Source organism: Sorex fumeus, unplaced genomic scaffold, assembly GCF_029834395.1.
Source record: "Sorex fumeus unplaced genomic scaffold, SorFum_2.1 ptg000265l, whole genome shotgun sequence".
In the NCBI taxonomy this organism is placed as follows: Eukaryota; Metazoa; Chordata; class Mammalia; order Eulipotyphla; family Soricidae; genus Sorex; species Sorex fumeus.
In genome coordinates this window covers 577,364-600,250 of record NW_026606322.1, presented here as the reverse complement: position 1 = coordinate 600,250, position 22,887 = coordinate 577,364, and the positions used below count along the sequence as shown (strand labels likewise).

The following is a 22,887-nucleotide window of genomic DNA, read 5'->3' as shown; positions in this document are numbered from 1 at the left end:
TCCATCCCACTAACTTAACAATTGGCCAAATTCCAAGGGTTTATTCATAAATCTCGTTTTTGAGCTGAAGCTTTTATTCTCATAGAAACAATGCTGTGAATGACAATATTTAGCTAACACTCTGATGCTCTTCATGTCATTCTGCCTCGCCTGTTTTTTCTTGTGTGCTTTTTGCATGTGCTCTGTCCTCTGCTTGCTTCACATAGCCCACTTCAGCCATGCTGTTGTGGAGGCACCTGAAAGGAGACCCCACTCACCCCCCAGCCCCCCATTCCTGTCTTCCTGCTCCTGCTCTCTTCACCCACCTTCAACCCATACCCCTTGCCTGGCCCACACATTGCCCTCCAATCCACCTTCCTATTGTTTTCCTTTTCATGACTGTTCTCTCTGTTCCCAAAGCCTTTTAGGGGTACCAGCCGACCAGAGGGCTTTCTTTGTAGGGGAATGAACAGGAGCCCTGACATCCTCAGGGAGGTAGGCCAGTGTCTTCATTTCAATTCTGAGTCCAGAACATCAGCAGGGACCTCATCAACAAGACAGGTTAGGTTGTGGAGTGACAGGTGTCCGTGTCATCCCAGGTAGATTCTGTATCTCTGTCACAAATCAGACCTGGGCACAGGAAAGAGGAAGTCCCTGCTTGTTGGAGTACTCACAAAGGGTCAGTACCATGTTCTTCAGGCCTTACCTTTGAAAAAGCTCAGAGCAAGTCAGTATTGAGGTGGTTTCATTTGTTTTGCAGGAAAGTCTTGAAGGTACTAGATACACATGTGAAGAGGAAACCACATACGTGCTTTTCAGGCATTCTAAGTGAACTCTTAGGGTGAACGAAGAGCCCCATTTCTACAGCCCAATAATCCTCCCTACAAAATCTACTGAGTTGTCACAGTCATTTGTCATAGAACTTCATGTTATGCAATCCAGTATTGATGAAGAGTATGTGCGTGAACTTTGCATCCGTTTGGTTGTTTTCCTTCTCTGACTTCAAATTGATTCTGATTCACAAAACAGACGTTCAGAGTTCCTTTCTGTGACTTGCAGCACTCATTTAAGGACTAGCAATATTCTATTTCAGTTCTAAAAGGATTAAATAGGCATTTGTGGGTGAATGTGAGAACAGCTTTAGTATTTAGATAAAAAAAATAAAAATTCCCATGGGACACAAAAAAAGGAACCAAAAAAAAAGGCTTGTTGCCGCCAGAACAAGCTTCCTGTTGCAGCCAAGGTCATGGTAACTGGCCTTTTGGAAGTCAGGGAAAAGAGAAGGAGTTGGGCAAACACCTCAAGGCATGTACGAGACGAACAGTGGGCTCTTAGGTCATTGATTGTGACATGACCTAAGTGACTGTATAACCATGGCGGCAGAGGGGATGTGCAATAAACATTTTTCCCATGACAGAGGCAGCTGTGGAAGAGTCCTATTGTGTGTCTTCAAGTACTGAGAGACAGAGCTTATGCACAAGCTGATGCAGCCCTTAAGAAGAAAGGAGACCCCAACCAAAGACAGTAGACACCAGGGCCAGGAAAACTGGTCCATGGTTGGAAGCTGGCGACAAAGTTGGGTGGGGGGAGGTGAGTGCAGTAAAAAGAGAGAAGGGACCACTGTGACAGTGATAGTTGAAAGTGACCATTCTGGACTCTGTATGAATGCTGAAAGAAGGTAAAGTGATATGCATGGTATCCTTTCAGTACCTTTTAGTAAACCACAGTGCCTAAAAGGAAAATTAGGGGGAGGGGCGGAGGGGGGTGGGGGAGGGAGGGAGAGAGAAGGTGGGGGGGGGAGGGAAGGAAGGGAGGAAAAGAAAAGTGTCTGCCATGCCATAGAGGTAGACTGGGGTGGGGGGAGAAAACTGGGGACATTGGTAAGAGGAAATGTACACTGGTGAAGGGACCCTTGTTGGACATTGTATCACTGAAGCCAATCACAAACAACTTTGTAACTGTGTATCTCATGGTGATTCAATCAAAAATTAAAAAAGAAAGGGGGGGGAGGCAGGACTGCTTTATTGGCAGTGAGCTGAGAAAGAGAAGTGTCTAAGTCAGACAGAGACATGTAAGTATTAAGTGACCTCGAGTGACCTCCAGGTAGTTCACATTGCCTGTGTTGAATGGCCAACAGCACTTTGAGGGTCCTTAGATAGTAAGGGGCTTCCTTTGGCCTTGTGCACTGATTTTGCTTGTTTGTCTAAGGTATTTTGTGGATTCTATTAGGGTTTGAAATCTGCCCTTCAGGATTCTTCTCAAATTTTTTATGTATAAACACTACTTGGGCAGCTTCTGAAATTATCTTTCCAGACCCACACAGGAAATTCTAAAGGTTCACGGTAGAATCTGAGAATTTGTATTTCTTAGAGATTCCCAAGCACCTAGCAGAGACTGAGCAGAGACTGAATAACCTTTTAGATTTCAGAGCAGTATTTCCCAAGGTGGATAATACCTCCCTGATATTTCCTGCTGGGGTCTGGGAGAGGGTGATGGAACCAGGGGAACGGGAAAGGAGTGGGGAGTACACTTGGGTACAATTGGGAAAACTTCCTTTTATTCATTTGGGGCATTTGGGGGGCGGGGGGGGGAGGATGCGTGCATGCTCCTGTGTGTGTGTGTGTGTGTGTGTGCGAGCGCGCACGTGTGTATGTGTGTGTGTATATGTATGTATGTATGTATGTATGTATGTATTTTTTTCCCTGGAAAGAGGCTGGTAGACCAGATGGATGTAGGAACCTCTGCTTCAGAGTAAGTGCTGTTGGTTTTCATGTGTCAGTTACACAGTAAGTACTCAGCAGTTGGCTTCTCAGAATTAAACGTTCCTGTGAATCACTTGTTCTCACTAAAAACACAGAGTCTGGGGCAGAGATGAGGCCCAGTGGCGGAGCCCAGGTGTGAGGCCGAAAGTTAGAGCACCAGCACTCCGCCCCACCCCCACATCTTATGCCATCAGGCTGCACTGCTATTGACGTGTGTGTTCTTAGTGCATCACAACCTGAACTGAGGCCCTCCGCCTCAAGTATGCAACATGCCTCCCCTCCCGCCCCCCACGCCCTCATTGTAACAGAGACAGCAACAGAGTAAAGAAAGTGGGGGGAGAAAGTTCAGATTCTTAAGTTCCAGGGCAGGGGGTTAGAGACTATGCTTTTGGGGTGGCATGGGGGTGCATCCTGTGAGCTGAGAGGGCCCAAGGCTCACTCCAGTGACACATGGCCCCACTGCTCTCTCGGGTCACACCTGGTCGTGCTTGGGGTTGTGGGGGCTGAGGTTGAGCTTAGAGCCTGTGCAAGCACAGCGTGTGTGTGACCATCTTCTGGGCCCAAGTCTGCATTTCTTGCAAGCTCCCAGATGATACCACTACAGTGTGAGTGGGAGATGTGAGAGGATGAGCAGCATCAGGCATTTGCCCCAGGGAACTCAAGTTGACTGCCTTCCCCTTCACATCTTTGTTCTGTCAGAACCCAGCATACTTCCTGCTACACCCCATGCCATTCTTTTTGTAGTCCATTCCAAAAGCAAATTGAAATACAAATCAGTGATAGTTTTAGTCATTCTCTTTTCTAGTCACTCTTGTTTTTGTATTGGGTTCTTCTCCCCCCCCCCTCCCCCCCCCCCGCAGTGCTCAGGACTTACTTACACATGGCTTGGTGCTCAAGGATCACTCCTGGTAGGGCTCAGGGTTCCATAGAGGTGCCAGGGAACAAACCCAGGTGGGCCACATCCAAAACAAATGCCCCCCTCACTGGACTATCACTCCTGCTCACTTTTCTAGTCACTCTTACCTTGATAATCGCAAATTATTTCATGTTTAAAATATTTAAAATGTTTGATATATGTATAAAGTAAAACTGAGATATGATGAATACTCAAGTTTCCCACCTCCTTAAGCAATTGTTTTGTAATAATTTTCCTGTTTGATATTTTAAAATCTACTTCTGGGGGCTGAAGCAATAGTACAGTAGGTAGGGCTCTTGCATTGCACACAGCCAACCCAGGTTCAATTCCCAGCATCCCACATGGTCCCTGAAACCCGCCAGGAGTGATCCCTGAGCACAGAACCCAAATCAGCCCTGAGCACTGCTGGATGTGGCCCTAAAACAAAACAAAATGTGTTTATATTTGGGCGAGGAGGTTTGGGCAGTGCTCAGGGGACCATGAGGTGTTGGGGATGGAAGTGCGTCCGGCCACATAAACAGCAAGTAACTTAATCCCAGTATTATCTCTCGGCACAAGCTTTGCTTATATTAAAACTCTGTGAAATGCAGTTTATAGCTTTTGACATGTCATGGCTTTATTTTTAAACAAAACATTGGTAAACTTTCATGCTGGCAGCGTACTTGCCACACTCTTGACAACTGATCTTGACCCAGATTAAGAAACACAAGTTAGGGGCCTGTGAGATAATACAGCGGGCAGGGCACTTGCTTTGCATGTGACAACTTGGGTTAGACCCCCAAACTCTTCCCAAACCTGTCATAAGTGATCACTTAGTGCAGAGCCAGGAGTAAGCCCGAGCACAACTTGATGTGACCTCCAAACTAAAACAAGTTAGATAGATCTTAATAAAGCCCTTTCTCCTGCAGCATTCATTAGACCTTTGAATTGTTAAGCGCCCTGCTGTATCACTGATGGTTATCCCTGGGGCATGGAAAGGTTGAGACTTGACATCCCATCTCCCACCTCTCTGCCATCATGGGATTGGTTAGACTTTTACTTTGTATGCAAAGTACTGGACAAAAGTGCTGAAGCCAGTGTCTGGACCGGCCTCCTCCCAGCTGATCTGGCTCCCAAGCCTGGCTTTCAGTTGGGATCCAACCCAAGTTCATCCCTGGCACCACATGGAGAGGGATCTTCTGGGCACAGAGCCCAAAATAAGCCCTGACCACCACTGGGTGTGGTCTGAGCCCCTCCCCCCCCACAGAAAATCCCCACCACCCCCCATTACTTGTGAAGGGGTTAGAAATGCAATTTCTTAAGCTCCATCTGTATGTAATCAGTATGGAAATAATGTTTCACATTCTGGAAATTAGGTTCTATATTCTAGGGTTTTAGGTTGCCTGGTGCACATTCAAGTTGAGAATCTCTGCTTTACTGCTCAGAGTTTAGCAGCAGCTGTGAGGCTTCATCCTGACTTCCTGCTAGGACCCTGGGGACGCAGAGGGCCTGGACAGTTTGCACGCACAGCCAGATATTCAAGGGCCAGTCTCCTTTTGATTTGTGGGCCTTAAATTGTGATCCAGGAGGGGCTGGAGCAATAGCACAGTGGGTAGGGCGTTTGCCTTGCACACGGCCATCCCGGGTTCGATTCCCAGCATCCCATATGGTTCCCTGAGCACCGCCAGGGGTAATTCCTGAGCGCAGAGCCATGAGTAACCCCTGTGCATTGCCAGGTGTGACCCAAAAAGCAAGAATAAAATAAAATAATTGTGATCCAGGAGAGACTGGAACATTTCCGAGTTAGGTACCTGGCACAGTGTATACAGTGTATTCTACCTCTTTGAGTAGAAGATCTTTATGATACGGAAACATTCTTCGGCTTTAATTTTTGGTAATTACAAAATAGAAACAGAGATCACGTCAAATACTTCATGTTTTTTAGTGATAAAGGTGTGAGGAAAGGTGTGAGGACTTTTCGAATTGAGGTAACCCTCTCGTGCCTTTGAGTCTCTGGCCTCTGCCACTGCTCAAGTCCATCTGTGACCCGGTCCTGCTTCTTTTCCAACCATCATTCCATCTGTTGCAGCCACATGGCTTCCTGTCTGCAGTTCTTAAACTGTTGAGGGCCTTTGCACTTACTGTTTTGGGAGGTGGGTGGGGATGGGTTGAACAGTACACTGATGCTTGGGGTCTGCTCCCTACTCTGCTCAGGGTCACTGCGGGAGATGCTCAGGGGATCATGCCATGCTGGGGGTTGAACAAGTGTCAGCTGCATGCGGCCTTCAACCCCTGTGCTATCTCTTCTGTTCTGTTTCATTGGGGTATCTCCTTCACTTTCGTCAGATGTGGAACTCTCAAGGATAACTCCTCTGCTTACCTTACAATTTCATTCAATCCCCATTCTGAGCACAGGGACACTTCCTGTCCACGTTATTGATTTTTTTTTTTTTTGCTTTTTTTGGGGGGTCATACCCGGCGATGCTCAGGGGTTGCTCCTGACTTTGCTCCTGGCAGTGCTCAGGGGACCACATGGTATGCTGGGAATCGAACCCGGGTTGGCTAAGTGCAAGGCAAATGCCCTACCCACTGTGCTATTGCTCCAGCCCCACATTATTGATTTTTCTCACTGGCATTTGGTGCCTAAACTATGCCCCCACACACTTGGCTCTCCATAGACTAAGTTCTGTTGGTTTAGGGTTTTTGTTTTGTAAAATGCTGACACATAATAGATACTCAATTAAACATGCATTTCTCTAGCATTTCTGAAATTAGGTGTATGTGTTGCCATTTTTGATTTTTATTATTCAGCCTGAGCTGAGAGGCCCCTGTCTTCTGGTTGAAGCTCTCTCTTCTGAACTAAACTGTTCCTCTAAACTACTTGGAGAACAGGGAAGGAAAACTACCTACAGAAATTATTTACTTTTTTGTTTTATTTTATGGCCACACCTGGCAGTGTTCAGGGCTTACTCCTGGCTCTGTGCTCAGGGGTGGGTCCTGGAGGGACTCGGAACCATGAGAGGTCCCAGGGATCAAACTGGGGCAGCTGAGTAGAAAGAAGGGAGGCGCCTTACCTGCAGTACTATCTGGCGCCTGCTGGTTGATTTATTTTCTCCATCCACAGTAACAACAAAGTCTCCAATGGAGACGTTACTGGGCCCGCTCGAGCAAATCGATGATCAACGGGAGGGCCTTTACTTTACTTTTACTTATCCTATTTAAGGAATTGAAGGATCAGGGTCTTATCTGACTGCCTATTGATCATTTTGTCTTAGCCCCTGGCAGAAGGAGAGGGGACAGGGTGGCATGAAATTGGGACCTTTCAGGTCACATCTTACCACTGTTCTCTGGAGAAGAGGGAAAAGTCCCAGAGATAGATGGGTGATGGTGATAGTGGCACTTAAGAAATAGTTAAGTGGGAAGCCTTGTGTTATGTGTATTTTACAATTTAAAAATGAGGAAGTGTATTGTAGTAAAGGAGGGATGCCTAGATAACCTTGGGCCCCAGTAGAAAGGAGACAGACAAAGAAGGAAAGAAGTCAAGGGAGGAAGAAGAGAATGGGAAGTAATGGTGAACATGCATCAGGGCTTCAGTTATACTGGTGATATGGGTGAGTGGTGTAGCCTATATCCAAGTGACTCTGAGATCTGAACTTTGTACTGTTCCTATCAACTTTGTATTGTTCCTGTCAAGTTGCCTGATGGGGCATGGGGTGGTGCATGGCATCAGGAGATGGACTGTGGGAGCACTGGTGGAGGGAGGTTGAGGCTGGTGGTGGGATTGATGTTGAAATATATTTCTAAAACTCAGCTATCAATAACTTTGTAAATCAGAGTTCACTAATTTAAAAAAAAATCTCAGAAGGAAACGTGGATCCCAGCACCCACTGAGGGACTTGAAATCAGAGTTGGAGCACCCCGATGGGCTGGGTTGGGATGGTTCTGCTGCCAAGGGATTTTGAGAATCCCAGCCGTAAGTAATTTTGTTTTTGTCTAGCATGCTATGCAATACTCTTGGAGGGGTTCAAAGGCTTTCCTTTCTTCTGGGAACTCCATAATTACCTTTGTCAGAAATTCTGACTATCCTAGAGGTAAAGTTGAGAAGTGCTTAAGAAATATTTTTGAAGATGTATGTTTTCTATCATGTTGAAAAACACCTTGGGGTGGGGAGTGGCTTGAAGGGGTGGGAGAGAAACTGGGAACACTGGTGTTGGAAAATCACACTGGAGAGATGGGCGTTGGAACATCGTATGACTGAAACTCAATCGTGAACAATTTTGTAACATTCTATCACAGTGATTCTATAAAAAGAAGAAAAAACCACACTAAATCAATGTTTAATGGGATCAGAGAGGTAGTACAAGAGAATCACTTGCTTTGCATTACCCTGATTTGAATCCCTGCCGTGGTCCTCTGAGCACTGCAGGGGTCACTCCTGAGAACAGAACCCAAAGTAGGCCCTGAGCACTGCCAGAAGTGGCCCCCAAACTAAAACAAATTCCAAATCTGTGTTCCAAGGGTTTTATCAAAAGCTCTCATATTTTTTTTTCTTTTTCTTCTTTTTTTTTAATGCCACACTGGAAGTGCTTAGGGCTCCCACCTAGCTCAGTGTTCATGAATCACTCCTGGTGGGTTCGGGGGCCATAATTGGTGCTGGGGATCAAACCCGGGTCTGGCTCATGCAAGACAAACATCCTCCAGACCACTTGGTTTTGGTCGGAGACCACGCCTACAAGTACTCCCTGGCAGCCCCTAGCATTGCTGGGGGTCCATGTGGTGTTGTGATTGACAGGGGCCTCTTGTGGGAAGCACATGTACTCAGCCCTTACCTCTCCAGCCCTTGTTTTTCTATTTAAATCATCAAATCTGACTGGTGAACACTACATTTTAGCATTTAAAATGTGGAAATAGAGCATAATAAATCTGCTTTCCTGATAGTGAGCACTTCTGCCACTAGGTGGCACTGTTAGTGCACATCCCCAAACAGGCAAAATTGGCATTGTAGACCTAGAAAACTGAGGACCTGGGTTTAATTCCCAGCAACCTAGAAAATTTGGGGGTGCGGGTCACCCCCAAATTTTATTGGTATATTATAGTAAAGACCTCTGAAAATCCATTTCTATGTGAAAAAAAAAATTTCCAAAAAATTTAAGTCTGCTTTTTTTAAGAGCTCTAGAAAATAAGCAGAGACTTGCGACATCTGAATAAGATTTATCCAAGAAAAATGATCAAGTTGGAGGCAGAGAGATGGTTCAGAGGTTAAAGCATATGCCTTGCATGCAGCTGACCTTGGCTACATCCCTTGCACCACACATGGTTCCCAGAACACTGATGGGCATAGCCCAGAGGACCCTGAGTACCTCTAGGGTGGCCTGGGGAACCCCCCAGTACCACTCCCTTGGCATTTAACCGAGTGCATTCAACCACTGCAGATTGGCGGAGAATTGCTGGAAGGGACCCTGTGCCTCCGAACACCGCCTGGAAAGCCCTGTGCCAGGCAGTGGTGATCAAGCCTGTGATCACAGGCTCAAGCGGCAAAAGGAAAGGGAAATATTGGGACTTCATTCAAACTTAATTGTGAAGAGTATCAGTACATGAAAGAATGCCCTATGAAATGGGAAGAAATATCTGCGTATTGGCTCTCAGAGAAGGAATTTATATACAGAGTATATAAAGAATTCTTACTATTCAAGAGTAATAAAAACAATGCAGTTAAAAATGAGTAGAGGAGGTCCGGAAGGTGGCTCAGCACTGAGTGCATGCCTTGCATGTATGAGGACCTGGGTTTAATTCCCAGCAACCAAAAAGCAAAGCAAAATTCCATAATAAAATATGGGCAAGGAACAGCATGTACGTTTCTCTAGAGAAACTTACAAACAGCCATTAACCACACAAGGGATTCATAATGTTGATTAGAGGAGAACTACAGGCCAAGAATAAGATGATGGCATCCTTCACGGAAGTTAAAGCATGGCCTTAAAGATGAAAAAGATGTGGTTCAAGATGTAGAGAAATTGGAATTCTCATACATTGTTAGTAGAAGAGAAAAACGTTTTAGCTCCTTGAAGACAGTCTAGCAGTTCCTTGACTGACTGGGTAGAGTTCAGTGAGTCAGCAGTGCAACTGAGGGCTGGCGAAACAGCTGGTAGAGGACATGCCTAGCATTCACATAGCCCTGAGGATGATCCCACTACTGCCTTCCCCTCAGCACCTCCAGATGTGACTGGGAATTGCCAAGGAAAGAAGAAAGGATAGCCAAAAGGGGCTGTACCCCCTCCCCACAAAAGAAATCATCCAAATTTTATCCATTGATTAATGCATGAACAAGAACTGCAGTATTCATGCAATGGAATGAAATTTGTCCGTGGAAGAAATACTGATAATCACTAACTGTATAAATATTGAAAACCTGTCCAAGGGGGAAAAGTCAGTCAAAAGCTGGCATTTATATAAAATATTCATAATATGCAAATCCATGGAGCAAGGTTGATTCATGGTTTCCTAGGATGTGGGCAGGGAACTAGTAGGTAGTGATTGATAGTGATAAAAATCTGCCGGAGATCAAAACCACAATGAGATACCATCTCACACCTCAGAGACTGGCCCAAATTCAAAAGAACAAAAGCAACCGATGCTGGCGTGGATGTGGCGAGAAAGGGACACTCCTTCACTGTTGGTGGGAATGTCCACTGGTTCAGCCCTTCTGGAAAACAGTATGGACGATTCTCAAAAAATTAGAAATTGAGCTCCCATTTGACCCAGCAATACCACTCCTGGGAATATATCCCAGAGAGGCAAAAATGTATAGTCGAAGTGACATCTGCACTTGTTTGTTCATTGCAGCCCTCTTTACAATAGCCAGAAACTGGAAGAAACCTGAATGCCCAAGAACAGATGACTGGTTAAAGAAACTTTGGTACATCTACACAATGGAGTACTATGTAGCTGTTAGAAAAGATGAAGTCATGAAATTTACATACAAGTGGTACAATATGGAAAGTATCATGCTAAGCGAAATGAGTCAGAAAGAGAGGGATAGACATAGAAAGATTGCATTCATCTGGGGGATATAAAGTAACAAAGTATAAGATTAATACCCAAGAATAGCTGAGATCAGCACCAGGAGGATTACTCCATAACTTAGAGGCCAGCCGGGTATCCTAGAGGAAAGGGCTATTCAGATAGAGAAGGGAGCACCAAATAAAGGATGTTTGGAGGATCCTCCCAGGAGGGGAGATGCATGTCGAAAGTAGACTATGGACTGAACATGTTTGCCACTCAATGCCTCTTTTGCAGACCACAACACCCAAAAGGAGAGAGAGAACACAGGGGATTGCCCTGCCACAGAGATGGGGGGATGGGGGGATGGGGGTGGGAGGGATATTATCCATGGTGGTGGAAAATGGGCACTGGTGGAGGGATGGGTATCTGATCATTGTATAATTGAAACCAAAGCACAAAAAATTGTAAATCTACAACTTTAAATAAAATAAAATAAAGGGGGAAAAAAAAAAATCTGCCGGGATCAGATGGTGATCAATACACAACTTTGTAAATATAACAATAAGTCACTGAATTGTAGTTTTTAAATTTGCATGCACAGAAAGGCAGGCAGATTTTGAAAGGCATCTAAAATGAAAAGGATGCTTTTTCCCTCTGGAAAGAAAGATGGCAGCCACTTGGGAGCTTTGTGGAAAGCCAGGTATGAGCTGGCTGGTCGTGATGGGGCAACTGAAACCTCATGGGAAGGGGGGCGTTCCCGGCTCGTCCTTCACGCCCTACTGAGATCACGAGTTGCCCCCCACGAGCGGCTCTCCGGCACGGCCATGGCTCCAGAGCACAGAAACCAATCTCATAATTATCTGACTCTCAGCAGAAATACTTCCAGGGTTAATAAATAAAATACCAGAAATCCAAAATCATGCAGCCGCTATTGTGGCCGTGCAACATAATTTAATTCTTGTGACCAGTTCTAGAAAACTAATTATTTCACAATGCCTTTTCAGCATGTCTGATTTGGGGTTGTAAACTCTAAATAGTAATGGTGCATCCTTTGTCGAAACAATGAATCGAGTCAAAGTAGATAGAGTGTTAACTAGAATTCATCTGCCTCACAGGCATTGGGAGGGTTGGGGGGGGTGTTTATTGGGGTTCTCCGTGGTGAAAAATAAGTATTGGTCAGGGGAAATGTGTTTGATATTTGCATGACCAAGACTTAAACCTGAAAACTTTGTAACTTTTCCCACAGTGATTCAATAAATAAATTAAAAAAATAAAATTCTGAATAGCTAAGGACTTTCAGGTGTCTTTAGCTCCAGAAGTTAATTACATTCAAAAAAAAAAAAAAGAATTCCATTGTACAGCATGGTACCTCAATAAAAATGGGAAGCGGCAAAGAAAAAGAAAAAATGAATTTTATGATGAGATTATACAAAAAGTTTTAAATTTAAGTATAAGGTTTATTTAACATTACTAAGTTTCATTTTTTTTTCCATGGGGATGGGAGGATTGGGCCATACCTGATGGTCCTCGGTGTTTACTCCTGGCTCTGCTCAGAGATCGCTTCTGGCAGGCCTCAGTGTGATCATATGTGGTGCTAGGGATTGAACTGGGTAGTCTTTCCAACCCCATTGCTAAGTGTTATTTTAAAAATCTTTATACAAATATAAATTGTGATATTTAAAAAGGTTTTTTTTAATAGCATGAGAAAAAGTAAGGACTTGCTATTTTTAACTGACTTTGGGAGCCCATCTCCATAACCAGTATTTTGCTCTTATACTCTCTTGCCTTCCCTTATTGCTCCAAGATGTGAAGTTGCAATGACACTCAGGTATGAATTTGGAATTAAAGAAGCAGATTGTCTCTAAAAAATATTATTAAAATTACTTGAACTCTCTTCTGAGCTTTGAATCTCGGAGGGCACTCTTCTCCTAGAGCGGGTTGGGGCTGAGGGGTAGAGCACTTGGCTGGCTTGTGTGAGGCTCTGGGTTTGCTATCCAGCACTGATGAAGGAAAAACAAATAAACAAACACGGTCTTGGGCGTTCCTCTCTTCTATTTTCTTTGGGGGTGGGGGTCACACCTGGTGGTGCTGAGGGCTTAGGGATCAGTTACTCCTAGCAGAACTTGGGGGACTATATGGGGTGTCAGGGATGGAATCTGGGTTGGCCACATGCGAGGCAAGCACCCTAACTTGCTATACTATTATTCCACCCCAATGCCGTTTTTTTTTTATCTCAGAAATACCAGGACCATCATCAGATTTATCCCTGGTGCCTGAAAATATAAATTTAAGTCACTGGCGTGCACAGAAAGGCAGGTAGATTTTGAAGGGCATTAAGACTTAGTGGTCCAGGATGGACTTTTTGATTTCACAGTTTGGTATGGGAGCAGGACAAGGTGAATAGCTGAAACTCCAGCTGAAAATGTGCTGTCTCCTTGGCCAGGTGTCCAGGAGGATATGAATATATGTTCTCCAGATTTGGCGTCTTGACTCCACCTTTATCCAAAACTAAGCTTAAAAGCGTCCTTCTGTTTTAAGATGGAAACTGGACTTGTTGGTGATCAGAATGTAGTCTATAAGATGTCGAGACATAAAACCATATACCTGAAGCCTAAAACATGTTTGCAAGAAACTGATAGGAACTCAAAAACAATTGGAATCAGGGAGTGGAACACAGACGGCAGTGCCAGAGTGTACTCCCGTTTCTGCCCAGTGACACTCCAGATGATGCCCGGGGGAACATAGTGATGGAACATAACTGGATCAGGGTAAAGTACTTGCCTTACTACGGTATTATCTTTACAGCGCTGTCCCCTTCTCCCTCCCCCACCCCCGCATTTCTTTCATAGATGAAGAGGCATGACAGACAGGGACAAAAAAATCATGTCCTTCCTTGCTTAGCTCATTAAAAAGCCTGGAAAGAATGACAAACGCAGCAGCAAGGATCCTCCCTGAAAACCTTCCCTCTTTAAAGGGACCCCTTGGAGGAATGTGTGATTCCAGATCAGGAGCAGGAAGCTTCCCACTGAGCCTGGAATACCGCATCAGAAAGGAAGGAAACTCTGATGAGCAGATGTGCTTAAAGAACTCAGGTGCCGACTTAGAAGAGTTCTCAGTGTCTAAAGATGAGAAAGAATAACTGAAATGATCCGGAACATAGGACCGTTTAGCCAAAGGTTCCCCAAAGTACCTTAAACAAAAAATAGTTTGTATGGGTTGCCTGGAAACCAATTTGAGGATTGCTAAATAAAAGGAAAGAATAAAAACTCACTTGAATCCAGTCATCCTCAAAAATCTGCCTGTAGAAAACACAGGAGTTAGAAAAATTAGGCAAAATCCAGAAAGCCAGAAATCCTAAAAGTGATGTAGTGTCTTTAACAGACACGTGACACAAGGTGGGGGTAGTGGAGGGGGACTAAGAACAGAAAGCTGTGCAGTTTGTCAACCATATTCTCAATTATGTACCACAGTTAGGGGTAAGATTTTTTTTTTAAATAAATCCACCATCAGGTGCCCTAAGACACAATTTCACCAGAAAACCATTTTTGCCATAGGACAAGATACACGAACTAGACTTTTATGAAATTTTACAACTGCTAAATTGCTATAAACGGCTGCTTGTTATAAATTCCTTTTTTTTTTAAATCAGCAAAATATTTATTGATTTACTGTTTTACCGGAAAGCTTCCCAAGAAGTGTTTGTGAGTGTGGTAGTCGTTGGCTAACCTGGTCATCACTTCAGAGCAGTGACCTGAAAATGTGATGCTGCTTGGACCAGGTCGGGGACACCCAGGCCACCCCAGTGGTGCCCAGCAGACCATGTGGTGCTGGCAATTGAACCTGGCTTGGGTGCGTGTCAGACATGTGCCGTAACTGCTGTACTATGATTTTTCAAATGGATTAATTTTGATAAAATGAAATGTGTACTTAACAGTGCCAAGTTCTCTTTCTCTGAGCCTATTTTCTTCTTTTCTAGGAAGCTGTTTGAGGGTACCTGGAAGAGATGCTTCTTCATCTCCCCGGCTTTCCAGAAACTCTGATTTGAAGATAATGAATGGATTTTGCACCAAACCACAGGAAAGCCCGAAAACAACTCCATCCTGTAAGTTCTTATTTGTTTTTCTAGCTGACCATGAAGCAGCTCCCGAAGATCAGGACAGCATTGGAATCAAAGAAATGAGAACAGGGCTTCCTGCTTCCTGACCTATCCTAGCTCAGAGCTCCCAGTCTGGCTGTGCACCTGTCAGCTGTGCCCTTAGCACTGCTGGGAGCTCCCCACCCCCACCTCCAAACCCCAGAACCAAGCTCGAGAGTAGCACCCAGACATAGCCAATGTGAACCAGAAGCAAAGCATAATACTGATGAGCTTATGCAGGATACCAAATTCTGTGATGACCCCAAAAAGAATCATTTAAATTACATGTACATATATACTGATTGAGATAAGATTTAGGAAAAGCACCAAGATAAAAGCACAGTAAATTATGCTTTAATAGGAGAATTGGAGGTGGATTTTTGGTTTCCTTGGGCAGGGGTAACAGGTGGTTTAGATCCAGTGTTCCTCCTGGCTTGGTACTGGGGGCCAGAGTGTCACGGATTCCACCTGCTATGCATATGCTCAGCCCTTGGAGCTGTCTCTCCTGCGCCTCTTTTTTCTTTCTTTTTCTTTCTTTCTTTCTTTCTTTCTTTCTTTCTTTCTTTCTTTCTTTCTTTCTACATCTATGCTTTCCGAATTGTCTTTAATTATCATTCTTAAAAAAAAAACCAAATATGTAATTAGAGGATTGTATTTAGAAAGTTGTATGCCAGAAAGGTTAAAAGATAAACCTACAATGGGAAAAAAATAATAATAAACAATTTTAAATAAAAAGCCAAAAGTCCCTGCAGCAATGCTCTGTGTTTCTAAATATCTCTTCTCGCCTCTGATTTGTTTTGTTGTATGCCACACGTGCTGTGCCTGGCTCTGTGCAGGAGTAAACCCCGATGGTGCTCAGGCAATCTTGCCTCCTGTACTGTCTCTCAAGCACTTTGATTCTTTTGAGGAGCAGAAGGGCACCTGGGGAGCTGGGGACCAGCGGGGCAAGGGCCAGTGGTGTTCGGGGTCCTTGCAGTCCCAGGGATCTCCTGCCTGCCTTGCAGACTTACAGCACTCTCTACCCTTGAGCTCTCTCCCTTTCCCTCGCCTTTGAGTCTTGGGATATTTTTTGAGTGCTTTTAGTATTACGTGGCAACCTTCTGGCTAAGTGAAGGAACAGCCAGGGCCAACACTGGAAGGAACAGTGAAAGAGCTGGTGTGTGTGCAGGGGAGAGGAAGGCAGTTCGTGGGAACTGGATGGGGTTTCTTGGGGGGTTTCTTTTCCTTTTCCTCTAATTTTCCTTTTCAGGGAGCCTTTCTTGCGGCCTGTGGTTCTGCGCCGTTCTTGCCCCTCTGCCGCCTCCTCCCTTCTTTTCTCGGGGCATCCCTTGTGCGCTTCCTTCCTCCCTGGCTCTTTGCCCCAGTGTGTTACTGGATTGTTAGACCCGCTGAATCGAAAATGACTTTTCCCACTTTCTTTCTTGCTGATTCCTTGCACAGTCTCTTTATTTTGCTTCACAGTGTGATTTGAGGTCCTGTGTTATTCATGCTTGGCTTAGAAGTGGGGTGTGTGTGGTAGGGCACTCCCTACAATACTCAGCTCTGTGCAGTGAGCCTGCATTTTGGTGCTGGAGCCACCAGGGCCACCCCCAACCCTGCTTGGCGAGACATGTGGTGCTGGGGTTCCCTGATGTCCTGTCTCCCTGGCTGCCCTTTAATTTCATCATTATCAAATTCTTTGGCACCCTGAGATGGGTTTTTTTTTACCTGTTTTCCAGTGTTACAGTTTTGTACTGTGTGTCATCTCCTGTTGTCCTTACATTACAGCCCCATTTGACTTGTTGCCATGGTATCTTTCCTTTCTCTCGTCAATCTGTTGTAAAGATTAATTTTCTTATCTTTTCCCTTCCGTCATAGTGTATAATGGTTCCCAAGTAAGATCTAAAAACCTTAGTCTGGCCTTTAAGATCTATAATAATTTGATTTTACTTTACATTTACAGTCCTTTTCTTCCTCTACTGAAGTCAAACCAAACTCCTCTCTCCGTTCTCTTCTTAGTTAATCCTTACCATCCTATTTTTGTTCATGGTGTGCTTTCAGCTTCTACACCTCAGTCCTATATTAGGAAATATGATTTTATTTCACCTCAGCCTCACAGAATATCAGAATCTCCTTTTAGAAATGAGGCATCTTGAAGAGAATCCATTTAAATCAAATTCTAATTAGCTTGAAATTCGAATTCTCCATTTTTCCTTTCTGGTGTGAAAGAAGCACAGTTAACAGCTTTGATTGTGGAATTCAGAGTGACGATGCGAGTGACGTAAGGTCTCTTGTCCACTCTGCTTGCAGCCGCGCCCAGGCACCGAGTCCCGCTGCACAAGCCCACGGATTGGGAGCGCAAGATCCTCATCTGGTCAGGTCGCTTCAAGAAGGAAGAGGAAATTCCAGAGACGATCTCGTGAGTGCTGAACTTCGTGTTGCAGCAGATTTATTTCTCCCTGGGCTGTTTCAAAGGAACGGCAGCTCCTCTGAGTCAATTTCCACCACCTTTCCACCACGTCCTTTTCCCTTCTCCGGGTGTCTCCTCTTCGGCAAACACCAGGAGTGAGAACAGTGCTGGGCTGGGCTGCGATGTCTCATCCTGGGTTTGTTACCCAGTGCTGTGTGGAGCTGCTCCCAAGACAGCCAGTTTGATTTTCTCCTTTAGCTCCAGAAGTATGACCAAATACTGACACTAACTGTTCTGACTTTGCTTTAAATCTAGGTAAATTAGTCAGATATTGATAATAATGTGTACCCTTAAAAAAATCTAGCCAACTGCTCGAGCGTAGACATCAGTATCTTTATAAAAGCAGACAGCTCCTGCATTTGGTACAGTGCATCCCGTTGCTGCCCTCCTTGGTCCCAGCACCAGCCAGGGTCTTGGGATTTTCCCAGCAACTGTGGAGGATGAGCGTCCAGGCGTCTCAGGCCCCACATGAACGTTGTGGGTAGTTCACAGTTGCTCCCTGCCTTTAGAAGATGTTTTGGGGCCAGAGAGATCGTACAGTGGTAAGGCACTCGCCTTGATGGGAACCTGGATTCGATCCCCAGCATCCCGTATGATTTCCCAAGTCCTGCCGGGAGTGATCCCTGAGCTCAGAGCCAGGAGTAAGCCCCGAGCACACTGGGTCTGGCCCCCCATAAAACAACAACAGAAGAACCTCCTCCCTACTTTGGATATCTTTGTAAAAATCACAGCACATCAACTAAAAGAACATCATTTTTTGTTTGTTTATTTTTTTAAAAGATGTTTAGCCGCACTCCTAGCGTCCCCACCTCCAGAGGCCAGTAGTGCTCAGTTGTCTTCAGATGATGCCGAATGTCCCCTTGGGACAAAATTTCCCCAGTTAAGAACCCCTGCTTAGGCATAATGTTAAGATGAATTGACTTGTATCTGGGCCAAAAGAGAGTGTGAGAAATGGAAGCTCTCTCTCCTGTGGGGCTTCCTCTTCAGAGACGGGAACTCAGGACAAAGCTGCTGGACATTCCCTTCTAGCAAGAAACTGCCCCTGCAACCTTCTGGCTTCCAGTTCCAGTCATGACTGGGAAAGAGTTGGGTTCATTCAGGGTTTCTTTTCCTGGGAACTATTTGTTTTTATTCAACAGAGAGAGCCCTTCTGCTTCTCCCGTCCAACTAGCTTAGTTTCACTTCAATTGTCCTGCTTCATAGCTCAAGTGACAGTGTACTAGAGAGAGAATAAGAGCATGATGAAAAAATAATGACAGAAAGTTTGTGCTTGTACCCTCCTGTTTTCTTAACTATTGCAGAAGAAAACAAATTGGTAGATGCCTGGGATCCTGATAGATCCCAAGTAGACTTTGCCGTGGGAATTCCTCCTCAGTCAGCATGGGAGGTGCTTCTAAGAGGCACTCACCCCACCAAGTCCTGCCTGCAGTGCCATTCTGAGAGCTTGCCTCTGGCCCCAGGGAGCTGACCAGGCTCTGCTTCACTTGCCCACTCTCGTCCCCAACAGAATATGGGACAACCTCATGCCCTTATTTCAGTGCATTTTACTTTTTTCTTTCTTTTTAAAGATTTCCGTCACTTTCCATATAAACACCAATTCATCTAAAATACTGTCTACATGGGTGGTAAGTTTGTGACTGGTGGGATTGCACATGTTTTCAACTGAGCAAGTCACTGATCTTAGCAGTGGTACCATGGCCCGCCCTGCCTGTAGACCCACGGTCAGTACCTGAGGATCTCCGGCCAGACTGCTTCTTCACGGAGTCCCTATTCTCACATTGCCTTTTTATTGGTTTTGTTTTTGTACTACACCTGGTGATGCTTAGGGGATACTCCTGGCTCTGCACTCAGGAATTAGTCCTGGCAGTGCTTGGGGGACCATATTGAGTGCCGGGTATTGAACTCTGATTGGCTGGATGCAAAGCAAGCACCCTACCAGCTGTACTATCTCTTCAGACCTGTCTATTGCCTCTTATATGCTTTCAAAGTCTTGTACCTATATTTACTCTGTCCCAAACTGTGTGCCTCCTTCCAAGCATTTAAAAATATCTTCCCCTGTGCTGGAGTGATAGTTCAGTGGGGAGGATACTTGCTATGGTCCCCTGAGTACCACTGTGTGACTCCCAGATTCCACCCCCCCCACCACCACCACCTGGCAAAAAAGAGAGAGAGAACAGTAATGATTCAGCCTTAGTTAAGGCATGTGGTTCTGCATTCAGAAGACAAGTTAGAAGACACTTAGCCAAGTAATACAATCTCTGTTTCATTGTCATTTAGTTTTTGCAAAACATCAGTAAAACTAAAAACATCAAGGGAGCATCCTTTAAAGGGTCTTTCTGCTAGTTCAGACATGCTCGTCTTTTCCTGGTTTAAGGCAAAGAGCATGAGCCAGGTATACAGAAAAGATTAAGCTCTCTCATAGCCGCTTTCATTTCTGACTTGATCTTTGTGTTGAAACTGATGAAGCCCATTGTGTATTGGTAGGATGTGGCTCAATTTTTATATCACAAAGTATCTTCTCTTGACAGGAGGAGGTTTGGGCCACGGGGGCTATTCTTGTACTCAGGAGTCATTCCCCAGCAGTTCCTGGGGGAGCTTGTGGTGCCATGGATCAGTTTGGACTTGGCAGTTTATAAAGCGTTTGGTCTCTCGGGCCCCATAAAATACATTCACACTTAACACTCACTTCTTGTTTATTTTTGAGTCAGACCTGGTAATGCTGAAGGCTAAACTTCTGGCTCTGCTCCCAGGGATCACTCCTGGCAGTGCTTGGGGGACCTCTTGCAGTACCAGAGTCAAACCCAGACCAGCTTTGTGCAGGATGTACACTATCTCCGTCGTGCTATATCTGCAGCCTATCTTTACACTTTTGTCGTCCTTTTTCCTATTTTAAATGTGTGTTATCCTACCATAGTTGTGCCCCTCCAGGTACCACATCTTTTTTTTTTTCTTTTATAGGCACCACTGCACTTCTGGCTTGTGATGCACAGATCAGAAGCTTAAGGGAAGAGTTAACTTTTGTCATGATCTCATTGTATTATTAGGTTTGAGATGCTTGATGCTGCGAAGAACAGAATGCGGGTGAAGATCAGCTATATAATGATGGCCCTGACAGTGGTAGGATGCATCTTCATGGTTGTTGAGGGCAAGAAGGTAAGAGCACATTTCCTCTCTGTCTCTGTTTTCCAAAAAGCACTTAAAAGAAATCGCTGTGCACTGTGTTTATTGTATTAGAAAAGGAGGCTGTTTTCTTCATGACAAACGATGAAGAACAAAATAAGGCATAGTCTTATGGGATATCAAACCTGGGATAAGGAGTAAGTCCTAATTGGTTGTGAAGAACTGAACTCGCTGCATGTAAAGTGGAGGGGAGGGGAGAGCGTTATGGAGATGTCATAAATAACGCGAAACAAGAATGGCATGGAGTATTCTGCGACAACTTTTTCATGTCTCTTAAGTGCTCTAATACATGTGCTTCTTTAGCTTCACTGTAACTGCGTGGTGATCACACTTACCACTGTTCTCTACTGCAAGCTCTGCCAGACTGGCTGTATGTCTGAGGATCATCCCTCCTAAGAGATACATAGGAATTTAGTCCTGCAATCTTTTGAGCATAGGTGATAATAGATCATTATTAACCCTTATCACCAGAGTACTCTGTCCCCCCCAGAATGTAAACTCTTGTTTCATTTGAACCTCACACAACATTGTAAGAGTCAGGGGATGATGAGGATTTATTTTTAGATGAGGAAATTATAGCTTAGCTTTGTCAAAGTGGAACCTGCTTAGAAATGTTACCTACTTTGGGGGCTGAAGCAATAGGACAGCTAGCTGTACAATGCTTGCCTTGCACTCAGCTAACCTGGGTTTGATCCCCAGCACCACATATGGTCCCTAGAGTACTCCCAGGATTGATTCCTGAGTACTGTCGGGTATGGCCCAAAAAAACAGAAATGTTAACTAATTTTCCCAAAGTCACATAGCTCCTCATTAGTGACAAAATAACACTTAAGAGCCAAGTTTGCAAGCTGCCAAACTTATTAAGATACCTTCATATGAAGCAACACAGGTCAAACTCATTTCAATTGTGTGTGTGTGTGTGTGTGTGCGTGTGTGTGTGTGTGTGTGTGTGTAAGTAAAGAAGGTTTTTGGCCACACTCAGCAGAGCTGGGAGAGAGTTGGGGCTGGCTCTGCTGGGCCAGGGAGGATGATAGTTCCAGAATCAGCCTTAGAAATTAAATGTGGTCTCACATGCAAGGAATGTGCTCCACCTCTTCGAGCCATGTCCCTGGCCCCCTCATTGTAGTTTTAATTTGTATTTCCTTAATGGTCAGTGATAATGAGCGCTACGTCTTTTCATCTGCCTGTTGACCATCTGTATAACCTCTGAAGAGGTATTCAAATTTCCTACTCCTATTTTTTTTTAATCGAATCATCATGAGATATTCAGTTACAAAGTTGTTCATGATTGGAGTTCAATGTTCCAACACCCATCCCTTCACTGGTGCACATTTTTCATTGCTGATGTCCCTGGTTTCTGTTCCACCTCCTACTTCCCCCACACCTGCCTATGGCAGGCACTTTTCCTCTCTCTCTTTCTCCCACCCCTCTTTTTTCACCTGCCCATTTTTAATGTCTTTTGATGTTATTATTATTGATGAGTTGAGTGCTTTTAGAATACAGTCATGACCTAATTTATTTTCCCCGGAGGGTCCAGGAAAAAAAGGAAATGAACTCCCAGGTTTCTTTCGTCTCTACGGAAAATTGGCCCTTTGGGGAGACTCATGGCATGTAACAACAGCTCTGTTCCTGCCCCTCTTCATTTTCTCTTTTGTCTCATCCTTCGACCTTATGCAGGCTTTTACCCCCCACCCCCAGAGTAAAACACGCAGCTGTGGATAGAACATAAAGATATCTAGAGTTTTATGAAATAGGCGTTGCTTTGTTTTGGGGCACATGTGGCTGGACTCAGAGCTTACTCCCTGCTCAGTACTCAGAGATCACTCCAAGCAGGGCTCTGGGAACCCTATGGGGTTCCAAAGATTGAATCTAGCCACATGTAAGGCAAGCACTTTACTTACTGTGCTATCTCTCTGGTCCAGTATGCATTGTATGTATACTAATTGAGTTTAAATAGCTAAGAATAAATTGCTCCCCTGGGATCTCCTCCCATTCCCTAGAGGCCAGAAAGGAAGAGAAAATAGAGGCATTTTTCTGTTGTTCTTGAAGGAAATGTAGGGATGATCTGAAACCCTACTGCAAAGCATTCAAGACAGCTGGAGCGTGCAAGCGCAAACTGTTCGGTGTGTATATTGCCTAGTTAATCTGCTGACCTAGGCCAAGGAAATACCATCCTCCCCAAACTTCTAGAATCACCCGTTCAAATATGTTTCTCGTAGGCTGCCAGAAGACATGAGACTCTAACAAGCCTGAACTTAGAAAAGAAAGCTCGTCTGAGAGAGGAAGCAGCTTTGAAGGCCAAAACCGAGTAAGGAGAGGTGTCCCTGTTGACTGGATTTTTCACAGTTCAGGATAACGTTGCTGAGTCAAGCCTGTATTATAAAGAATGTGGTACGAGATCCATTTCATGGAAATATGGTTTGCAGTCTTACACAAATACTCTATTTCTGCTCTGTAGGCATAAATAAATGTTCTTTCAAAAGGG

The 22,887-nt window shown here is 44.7% G+C and overlaps 1 protein-coding gene across 1 annotated transcript in view; it reads left to right on the top strand.

Annotated features, from left to right (window-relative positions):
* Positions 1–22,887, top strand: part of FAM162A (family with sequence similarity 162 member A) — a 28,994-nt gene extending 6,107 nt beyond the window's left edge. Inside the window, exons 2-5 of the mRNA XM_056109434.1 lie at positions 14,615–14,740; positions 17,063–17,171; positions 20,267–20,375; positions 22,622–22,887. Of these exons, the coding sequence (XP_055965409.1) occupies positions 14,615–14,740; positions 17,063–17,171; positions 20,267–20,375; positions 22,622–22,714 (437 nt within the window). The 3' untranslated portion in view covers positions 22,715–22,887. The remainder of the gene's footprint in view (positions 1–14,614; positions 14,741–17,062; positions 17,172–20,266; positions 20,376–22,621) is intronic.